This window comes from Salmo salar, chromosome ssa16, assembly GCF_905237065.1.
Source record: "Salmo salar chromosome ssa16, Ssal_v3.1, whole genome shotgun sequence".
Taxonomy (NCBI): Eukaryota; Metazoa; Chordata; class Actinopteri; order Salmoniformes; family Salmonidae; genus Salmo; species Salmo salar.
The window spans coordinates 88,444,391-88,455,770 of NC_059457.1; the positions used below are offsets into that span (position 1 = coordinate 88,444,391).

The window sequence follows — 11,380 nt, forward strand, 5'->3', positions numbered from 1 at the left end:
CAGGGCCTTCAAAGGCTGGGACTATTCTACAAAGCATCAGGCTCTGCTTTAGATGTGGCTACATATATATATACACACACACACACACACACACACACACACACACACACACACACACACACACACACACACACACACAGGCACACATACATTCCCTAATTTAGGCAACTAACACATTAATGCCAATTAAGAAAGCTTTCCAAATGACTGATAGAAGGAGGGAGAATCATTAATATGCAGCCTGACTTACAATTAAATTTCAGTAACAAAAACAAGTAAACAAGTGATTTTAGATAATATTAGGTGTCTTAAGTGATTATTCATGGGTTGCACCTGCGAAACTCGGTCGCGTCATGGCCATTGTTATCAACGTGTGGAAAGGTGTTTTAAAGACAAGTGGAAATAAAGACAAGTGAAAATAAAGACAAGTGGAAATAAAGACAAGTGGAAAGGTTTTTTAAAGACAAGTGGAAATAAAGACAAGTGGAAATAAAGACAAGTGGAAATAAAGACAAGTGGAAATAAAGACAAGTGGAAAGGTTTTTTAAAGACAAGTGGAAATAAAGACAAGTGGAAATAAAGACAAGTGGAAATAAAGACAAGTGGAAAGGTGTTTTAAAGACAAGTGAAAATAAAGACAAGTGAACAGGCGTTTTAAAGACAAGTGAAAATAAAGACAAGTGGAAATAAAGACAAGTGGAAAGGTTTTTTAAAGACAAGTGGAAATAAAGACAAGTGGAAATAAAGACAAGTGGAAATAAAGACAAGTGGAAATAAAGACAAGTGGAAATAAAGACAAGTGGAAAGGTTTTTTAAAGACAAGTGGAAATAAAGACAAGTGGAAATAAAGACAAGTGAAAATAAAGACAAGTGAAAATAAAGACAAGTGGAAAGGTGTTTTAAAGACAAGTGGAAATAAAGACAAGTGAAAATAAAGACAAGTGAAAATAAAGACAAGTGGAAATAAAGACAAGTGGAAATAAAGACAAGTGGAAATAAAGACAAGTGGAAATAAAGACAAGTGGAAATAAAGACAAGTGGAAATAAAGACAAGTGGAAATAAAGACAAGTGGAAAGGTGTTTTAAAGACAAGTGGAAATAAAGACAAGTGGAAATAAAGACAAGTGGAAATAAAGACAAGTGAAAATAAAGACAAGTGAAAATAAAGACAAGTGGAAATAAAGACAAGTGGAAAGAAAGACAAGTGGAAATAAAGACAAGTGGAAATAAAGACAAGTGGAAATAAAGACAAGTGAAAATAAAGACAAGTGAAAATAAAGACAAGTGAAAATAAAGACAAGTGAAAATAAAGACAAGTGGAAAGGTTTTTTAAAGACAAGTGGAAATAAAGACAAGTGGAAATAAAGACAAGTGGAAAGGTTTTTTAAAGACAAGTGGAAATAAAGACAAGTGGAAATAAAGACAAGTGAAAATAAAGACAAGTGAAAATAAAGACAAGTGGAAAGGTGTTTTAAAGACAAGTGGAAATAAAGACAAGTGAAAATAAAGACAAGTGAAAATAAAGACAAGTGGAAATAAAGACAAGTGGAAATAAAGACAAGTGGAAATAAAGACAAGTGGAAATAAAGACAAGTGGAAATAAAGACAAGTGGAAATAAAGACAAGTGGAAATAAAGACAAGTGGAAAGGTGTTTTAAAGACAAGTGGAAATAAAGACAAGTGGAAATAAAGACAAGTGGAAATAAAGACAAGTGAAAATAAAGACAAGTGAAAATAAAGACAAGTGGAAATAAAGACAAGTGGAAATAAAGACAAGTGGAAATAAAGACAAGTGGAAATAAAGACAAGTGGAAATAAAGACAAGTGGAAAGGTGTTTTAAAGACAAGTGGAAATAAAGACAAGTGAACTGGCGTTTTCAGTAAAAAAACAACAACATCCAATCCATTTAAAGCCAATTGTAAAAGAAAGGTAATCATGTCTTAAAATAGAACTTCATGTAATCTTCTTTTAGATCATGTCAAAAGTGGAAGGCTACACAAGCAGACAGGTGACATCACTCACTGTGTTACAACATCTGTTGTCTCCTTACCTCCCTGTGTGTTGACTGTACTAGGGAGGGGTTGTATACATCCTAGCAAAAAGGATTCCAATAGGGTTATTCCGCTGTCTCCATAGGACTGTACATTACTGCTTCGGCAATATTGATACAATGGTCTTCATGCTGAGAGAGAGAGAGAGAGTTAGAGAGAGAGAGAGAGAGAGAGAGAGAGAGAGAGAGAGAGAGAGAGAGAGAGAGAGAGAGAGAGAATATATATATATATACACATAAGGCTGCACCCTATTCCCTATATCGTGCCCTACTTTTGACCAGATGCAGAATAGGGTGCCATTTGGGATGCAGTCTTGTTGTGTGTGTGTTGTGTAGGGAGTAGAAGACCAGCAGTAGCAGCAGAATGACCATGGTTTATAGCTGTACTAAAACCCTCCATGGTCTGGCTGCTACTCTGCTCTGCTCAGGGAAAGCCAAGGTCACTCTGTTTATGGCTCTAGTCTCCAACATTAGAAAGTACCTGCTGCATTTACCTCAGCGTTCAGCCTGATATGTTTGACCAAGCCTGTCAACAGTGCACTGCTCTTTTCGTCAATGTGACTTGGATTGAATCCCAGTGTTAATTATCTGACAGTATATTGAAACATAATGACACAACATCCTCTGTAGAAAGCAGGGTAATGTTAACATTAAGTCTTCCTGGTCTTTCTTCATTATTCTTATTATGTTCAAACACCAGGCCTGGTCCCAGAAATACACCTCCTCTCCTCTCCTCTCCTCTCCTCTCCTCTCCTCTCCTCTCCTCTCCTCTCCTCTCCTCTGTGTTCTAGAGTCTAGTGAGGGCAGAGATTAGAAAGAGAATATAAATTCACAACACTTCTCGCTCTTACTCACTCTCTCTCTCTCTCTGACACTGAGGAATGTAGTTAGTTCCCTATATATAGTGTCAAAAGTAGGGCTCAATATAGGGAATAGGGTGCCATTTGCGACGCAGAAAAAAGGAAATGATGTAAACTTTAAAATGGAACTTCACGTTTCTCAAGTTTGTTTAGCTTGTTAAAGTGTTTTGTTTGTCAAGTTCGTTCAGTTGTTAAAGTGTTTTGTTTGACAAGTTTGTTTAGTTGTTAAAGTGTTTGGTTTGTCAAGTTCGTTCAGTTGTTAAAGTGTTTTGTTTGACAAGTTTGTTTAGTTGTTAAAGTGTTTTGTTTGTCAAGTTCGTTCAGTTGTTAAAGTGTTTTGTTTGTCAAGTTCGTTCAGTTGTTAAAGTGTTTTGTTTGACAAGTTTGTTTAGTTGTTAAAATGTTTTGTTTGCTGTGTGTTGGTTGAATAGACTGTATACGTACATTTAATTAACCGTAACCATGGAAATTTGAAAGAAGAAAATTGTTGTGTCTCTCCTTCGTTGCTGGATTTCTTTACCTGGTCATTGGAAACGTGGTTGGATCTAACTAAACCCTGACCCCACACACCCTGACCCCACATACCCTGACCCCACACACCCTGACCCCACACACCCTGACCCCACACACCCTGACCCCACACACCCTGACCCCACACACCCTGACCCCACACACCCTGACCCCACACACCCTGACCCCATACACCCTGACCCCACACACCCTGACCCCATACACCCTGACCCCACACACCCTGACCCCATACACCCTGACCCCACACACCCTGACCCCACACACCCTGACCCTACACACCCAGACCCCACACACACTGACCCCACACACCGTGACCCCACACACCCTGACCCCACATGTCGTGACCCCACACACTGTGACCCCACACGCCGTGACCCCACACAGCCTGACCCCACACACCCTGACCCCACACACCCTGACCCCACACACCCTGACCCCATACACCCTGACCCCACACATCCTGACCCCATACACCCTGACCCCACACACCCTGACCCCACACACCCTGACCCTACACACCCAGACCCCACACACACTGACCCCACACACCGTGACCCCACACACCCTGACCCCACATGTCGTGACCCCACACACTGTGACCCCACACGCCGTGACCCCACACACCCTGACCCCACACGCTGTGACCCCAAACGTCGTGACCCCACACACCGTGACCCCACACACCGTGACCCCACACGCCGTGACCCCACACGCCGTGACCCCACACGCCGTGACCCTACACACCATGACCCCACACGCCGTGACCCCACATACCCTGACCCCACACGCTGTGACCCCAAACGTCGTGACCCCACACACCCTGACCCCACACGCTGTGACCCCAAACGTCGTGACCCCACACACCGTGACCCCACACACCCTGACCCCACACGCTGTGACCCCAAACGCCGTGACCCCACACACCGTGACCCCACACACCGTGACCCCACACACCCTGACCCCACACACCCTGACCCCACACACTGTGACCCCACACACCCTGACCCCACACACCGTGACCCTACACACCGTGACCCTACACACCCTGACCCTACACACCGTGACCCTACACACCGTGACCCTACACACCCTGACCCTACACACCGTGACTCCACACGCCGTGACCCCACACACCCTGACCCCACACGCTGTGACCCCAAACGTTGTGACCCCACACACCGTGACCCCACACGTCGTGACCCCACACACCGTGACCCTACACACCGTGACACCACACACCGTGACCCCACACACCGTGACCCCACACGCCGTGACCCCACACACCCTGACCCCACACACCGTGACCCTGTGACCCCGCACACTGTTCATACTACATTACTTAAGTTTCCTCAACTTCATAAACCTCCAAATTCATATTCAGATTTTGTCTCAACCATCTACTCCCCCTCCTTCCTCCCTCTCTCTCCCATCCATTCTCCTCCCGCCCTCGCTGGTCCCAGAAATAGACCTCCCTCCCCTTTTGTCCCCTCTCCTCTCCTCTCTTCTCCTCATCCCCCTCTCCTCTCGTCCCCTCTTGTCCCCTCGCCTTACCCCCTCTCCTCTCCTCTCCTCTCCTCTCCTCTCCTCTCCTCTCCTCTCCTCTCCTCTCCTCTCCTCTCCTCTGTGTTCTAGAGTCTAGTGAGGGCAGAGATTAGAAAGAGAATATAAATTCACAACACTTCTCGCTCTTACTCACTCTCTCTCTCTCTCTGACACTGAGGAATGTAGTTAGTTCCCTATATATAGTGTCAAAAGTAGGGCACTAAATAGGGAATAGGGTGCCATTTGCGACGCACTTAAAGAGAAGGATGTAAATCCTCCCTCCCTCCCTCCCTCCCTCCTCCTCCTCAGTATCACCTTCTTCCTCCACTACATCACACACATCACTTCTACGCCAGGATTCTAAAACGTTTTTTTACTTCCTGAACTCTGAAAGCTGCTGTCACTGCAACGTGATTTATTTGTCTGTGATTGGTTCATTCTACCTTCCATCCCCACACTGAGCGATACTCCCCCCGTTGAGTTGACTACCTAACCTTGCCCACTGAAGGACACGCTGAGGATGTAATGCTGTCAGCCTGGAATAGTCTCTCACTGGGTATGTCCCAAATGGCCCCCTAATCCCTATATAGTTCACTGTATAGGGACTCTGACCAGAGCCCTATGGGAATACCTTTTGGCCCTGGTCAATAGTAGTGCACTATATAGGGATTATGAATACAGCCCTATGGGAATCCCTATTGGTACTAGTGTATATAGGGAATAGGGTGCCGTCTGGGAATGAGCCACAGAGATTGATTGCTTCTTCAGACTTCCTCTCTCTTCTTCTCTCCTCTCTCCTCTTCTCTCCTCCCCTCCTTCTCTCCTCCTCTCTCCTCTTCTCTCCTCCTCTCCTCATCTCTCCTCCCCTCCTCTTCTCTCCTCTTCTCTCCTCTCTCCTCCCCTCCTCCTCTCTCCTCTTCTCTCCTCCCCTCCCCCTCTTCCCTCCTCTCTCCTCCACTCTCCTCTTCTCTCCTCAAATCCTCCTCTCTCCTCTTCTCTCCTCCCCTCCTCCTTTCTCCTCTTCTCTCCTCCCCTCCTCCTCTCTCCTCTTCTCTCCTCCCCTCCTCCTCTCCCCTCTTCTCTCCTCCCCTCCTCCTCTCTCCTCTTCTCTCCTCCCCTCCTCCTCTCTCCTCTTCTCTTCTCTCCTCCCCTCCTCCTCTCTCCTCTTCTCTCCTCCCCTCCTCCTCTCTCCTCTTCTCTCCACCCCTCCTCCTCTCTCCTCTTCTCCTCTTCTCTCCTCCCCTCCTCCTCTTCCCTCCTCTCTCCTCATCTCTCCTCTTCTCTCCTCCCCTCCCTCCTCTTCTCTCCTCCCCTCCTCCTTTCTCTTCTTCTCTCCTCCCCTCCTCCTCTCTCCTCCCCTCCTCCTTTCTCTTCTTCTCTCCTCCCCTCCTCCTCTCTCCTCTTCTCTCCTCCCCTCCTCCTCTTCTCTCCTCTTCTCTCCTCCTCTCCCTCGCTTCTGTCTGAGCAAACACTTGAGCTGTTATTGCTCTGCTCATGTGTTGTACTGTGCTCCGCGGCAACGTGGCAGCCCACTGTTGATAGAGCTAACGTAAACGTGCAGAGGGAGGGAGGGAGGGAGGGAGGGAGAGAGAGAGAGAGAGAGAGAGAGAGAGAGAGAGAGAGAGAGAGACAGAGAGAGAGAGAGACAGAGAGAGAGAGAGACACTGCTGCCTGTGCTGAGCTGAGCCACCCTCCAGTTGTGATGTTTGTATGGGATGGATAATGTAGTCTGAACAAGCAGGGGAAGTGTCTCTGCTACCGTATGGATCAATGATGGAGATTCTCTACATGTACGTGTGAACCACTGGGAGAGACAGAGACGAGCTACAGCTGAATATTGGAACAGAACCTTGTTGATTGACTTGGATGATTTACTTATATTTTTCTCTCTGTGTGTGCGTGTGTGTGTGTGTGTGTGTGTGTGTGTGTGTGTGTGTGTGTGTGTGTGTGTGTGTGTGTGTGTGTGTGTGTGTGTGTGTGTGTGTGTGTGTGTGTGTGTGTGTGTGTGTGTGTGTATGTATGTGTGTGTGTGTGTGTGTGTGTGTGTGTAACAGGATATTAATTGACTCACTAGGCCATTCCTACTATGCTGTGCCTTTTGGACTTTATAACTTTTGAAAATAAAAGGTTTATATTTTTCACTTTTTCTTGTATTCTATCAGAAAAAGGACATGTTTGACTCTCAGAAAAACATGTTGGTGAATCAAATCAAATCAAATTGTGTTGGGGATGTTTTTGCAGATGTTATTGTAGGTGCAACAAAATGCTTGTGTGCAGTAATACCTAAAAATACAAAACAATACACACAAATCCCCCAAAATACAATGTACGAAATTAAGAAATATCAGAACGAGCAATGTTTGGATTCTGAGAGAGTCTCGTGAGTCACTCTCACTGTTGTGCAGCATGGACCAGGAGAGACCTGAGTCTCGTGAGTCAGTCTCACTGTTGTGCAGCATGGACCAGGAGTGACCTGAGTCTCGTGAGTCAGTCTCACTGTTGTGCAGCATGGACCAGGAGAGACCTGAGTCTCGTGAGTCACTCTCACTGTTGTGCAGCATGGACCAGGAGAGACCTGAGTCTCTTGAGTCAGTCTCACTGTTGTGCAGCATGGACCAGGATAGACCTGAGTCTCGTGAGTCAGTCTCACTGTTGTGCAGCATGTGGGACAGTCTCACTGTTGTGCAGCATGGACCAGGAGAGACCTGAGTCTCGTGAGTCAGTCTCACTGTTGTGCAGCATGGACCAGGAGAGACCTGAGTCTCGTGAGTCAGTCTCACTGTTGTGCAGCATGGACCAGGAGAGACCTGAGTCTCGTGAGTCACTCTCACTGTTGTGCAGCATGGACCAGGTGATCTAGTATGTAATTCACAACTAAATATTTACCAGCTGGATATCTTAAGTTAACTGTCCAAAATGAGCTAAATACTCTGCAATTGTGCATTTGGTTTGCTAAGCTAGTAGCTAGTTAGCTAAGTGGTTAGCTTGTTGCTTCTCTTGGGAACAGCAGAGAATTCCATCCTGGATCAAGACCCTTGCTCTCTAATATTTGTTTTGTCCGTGCAGAAAACTGTCAGTAGCCTTTCTGAGTTATTTGTGTAACTTTATGAGCTGGGATGTCTGTCCTGCAAATGGTTTACGTCAGAGACTGTATAATCATATATATTTTTTTTTACAGCGTTAGCATAGCTAACCTTCGGATTTCAGATGCTCAGTGAGGTATTTTGTGTTTAAAATTAGCACCCCTTGTGTTCAGTGCTGGTAATACCATATACCCCAGGATGAAGGTATGACAATCTGGATACCACCCAAGCCTACTCAGCAATGAGGAAACATCTAGAGTCAGAGACCTACATGTATCTTACTATCAGCCGTTGGTCTCATTCCAAAGAGGACAAGTAAATCCCTATTCTCCCCTCATGGGGTAATCCCTATTCTCCCCTCATGGGGTAATCCCTATTCTCCCCTCATGGGGTAATCCCTATTCTCCCCTCATGGGGTAATCCCTATTCTCCCCTCATGGGGTAATCACTATTCTCCCCTCATGGGGTAATCACTATTCTCCCCTCATGGGGTAATCCCTATTCTCCCCTCATGGGGTAATCCCTATTCTCCCCTCATGGGGTAATCACTATTCTCCCCTCATGGGGTAATCACTATTCTCCCCTCATGGGGTAATCACTATTCTCCCCTCATGGGGTAATCCCTATTCTCCCCTCATGGGGTAATCACTATTCTCCCCTCATGGGGTAATCACTATTCTCCCCTCATGGGGTAATCCCTATTCTCCCCTCATGGGGTAATCACTATTCTCCCCTCATGGGGTAATCACTATTCTCCCCTCATGGGGTAATCACTATTCTCCCCTCATGGGGTAATCCCTATTCTCCCCTCATGGGGTAATCACTATTCTCCCCTCATGGGGTAATCACTATTCTCCCCTCATGGGGTAATCCCTATTCTCCCCTCATGGGGTAATCACTATTTTCCTCTCATGGGGTAATCACTATTCTCCCCTCATGGGGTAATCACTATTCTCCCCTCATGGGGTAATCACTATTCTCCCCTCATGGGGTAATCACTATTCTCCCCTCATGGGGTAATCACTATTCTCCCCTCATGGGGGTAATCCCTATTTTCCTCTCATGGGGTAATCGCTATTCTCCCCTCATGGGGTAATCCCTATTCTCCCCTCATGGGGTAATCCCTATTTTCCTCTCATGGGGTAATCCCTATTTTCCCCTCATGGGGTAATCCCTATTCTCCCCTCATGGGATAATCCCTATTCTCCCCTCATGGGGTAATCACTATTCTCCCCTCATGGGGTAATCACTATTCTCCCCTCATGGGGTAATCCCTATTCTCCCCTCATGGGGTAATCCCTATTCTCCCCTCATGGGGTAATCCCTATTTTCCCCTCATGGGGGTAATCCCTATTTTCCTCTCATGGGGTAATCCCTATTCTCCCCTCATGGGGTAATCCCTATTCTCCCCTCATGGGGTAATCACTATTTTCATGGGGTAATCCCTATTCTCCCCTCATGGGGTAATCCCTATTCTCCCCTCATGGGGTAATCCCTATTCTCCCCTCATGGGGTAATCACTATTTTCCCTCATGGTAATCCCTATTCTCCCCTCATGGGGTAATCACTATTCTCCCCTCATGGGGTAATCCCTATTCTCCCCTCATGGGGTAATCCCTATTCTCCCCTCATGGGGTAATCACTATTTTCCCTCATGGTAATCCCTATTCTCCCCTCATGGGGTAATCACTATTCTCCCCTCATGGGGTAATCACTGTACAGATTTTCTCCAAACTAGTCCCATAATCCTTTTTAAAGTAAGTGCAAATACATTACAATAAATTACAAAAGCTACTTCGAGATATCCGATTAAAAAAATAATAAAATAATTTCACCTTTATTTAACCAGGTAGAACAGTTGAGAACAAGTTTTCATTTACAACTGCGACCTGGCCAAGATAAAGCAAAGCAGTGCGACACAAACAACAACACAGAGTTACACATGGAATAAACAAACGTACAGTCAATAACACAATAGGAACTAAAAAAAGTCTATATACAATGTGTGCAAATGGCGTGAGGAGGTAGGCAATAAATAGATAGGTTGCTCTTTCTGCACAATCAAGCGTACCTAAAGTATTTGTGATAATTTCACAAATGATTTCAAATAGTGTATGAACACAGTGTATGAACCCATGTGTGGTTGGAGAGAAGAGGAGAGGACATTGTAATTCATAATACCCCCCTCTCCTCACCACACGGCCTCACCTCAAGGTCATGGCGCTGTGAGTGGAATGCTCATGGGGAAGTTTGGGCTCACTTCCACCACTCCCAAATAAATGAGAAAAGACATGGCTTCTCAACGTTCTACCAGTGCCCCGGTCCGCCTGTTGTTCCCGACAAATTACGATAGAGGTCTGGTCTGAGAACGCTGCTGTCCTATTCAGCCTGTCTATGTTATTACGGCTTTCTGTCTCACTGTCTGACAGTCATATACGTTTTACCAACATGGGTTTTTAGAAACACTTTCCATGTTCACATTTGTCCGATGAGGGAGATGTAGGGAGAGGAAACAGTCCCCTGACCTTGGTGTGTTGACTAGTTTTAACTAGCTAGCATGCTGTTCTTTAGTCCAAAACTCCTAGAATATTCTCTCTCTCTCTCTCTCTCTCTCTCTCTCTCTCTCTCTCTCTCTCTCTCTCTCTCTCTCTCTCTCTCTCTCTCTCGCTCCCTCTCGCGCTCTGTCTCTCTCTCGCTCCCTCTCGCGCTCTGTCTCTCTCTCTCTCTCGCTCTGTCTCTGTCTCTCTCTCTCTCTCTCTCTGTCTCTCTCTCCCTCTCTCTCCCTATCTCTCTCTCGCTCCCTCTCGCTCTGTCTCTCTCTCTCTCTCTCTCTCTCTCTCGGTCTGTCTCTCTCTCTCTCTCTCTCTCTCTCTCTCTCTCTCACGCTCTCTCTCTCTCTGTGTCTCTCTCTCTCTCTCTCTGTCTCTCTCTCTCTCTCTGTCGCTCTGTCTCTCTCTCTCTCTCTCTCTCTCTCTCTCTCTCTCTCTCTCTCTCTCTCGCTCTCTCTCTAGCTCTCTCTCTCGCTCTCTCTCTCGCTCTCTCTCTCTCTCTCGCTCTGTCTCTCTCTCTGTCTCTCTGTCTCTCTCTCCCTCTCTCTCTCTCTCGCACTCTCTCTCTTTCTCTCTGTCTCTCTCTCTCTACCTCTCTCTCTCGCTCTGTCTCTCTCTCGCTCCCTCTCGTGCTGTCTCTCTCTCTCTCTCCCTCTCGTGCACTGTCTCTCTCGCTCTCTCTGTCTCTCTCTCGCTCCCTCTCGCCCTCTCTCTCTCTCTCTCTCTGTCTCTCTCTCGCTCGCTCTCTCTCTCTCTCTCTCTCT

The 11,380-nt window shown here is 46.2% G+C and overlaps 1 protein-coding gene across 1 annotated transcript in view; it reads left to right on the plus strand.

The window, feature by feature from the left end:
- Nucleotides 1–353: 353 nt before the first annotated feature.
- The window catches only part of LOC123727730 (proline-rich extensin-like protein EPR1), a 74,902-nt gene continuing 63,875 nt past the window's right edge, over nucleotides 354–11,380 (plus strand). The window contains exons 1-4 of the mRNA XM_045696735.1: nucleotides 354–381; nucleotides 2,843–2,848; nucleotides 3,726–4,742; nucleotides 5,075–5,080. Coding sequence (XP_045552691.1) covers nucleotides 354–381; nucleotides 2,843–2,848; nucleotides 3,726–4,742; nucleotides 5,075–5,080 — 1,057 coding nt within the window. The remainder of the gene's footprint in view (nucleotides 382–2,842; nucleotides 2,849–3,725; nucleotides 4,743–5,074; nucleotides 5,081–11,380) is intronic.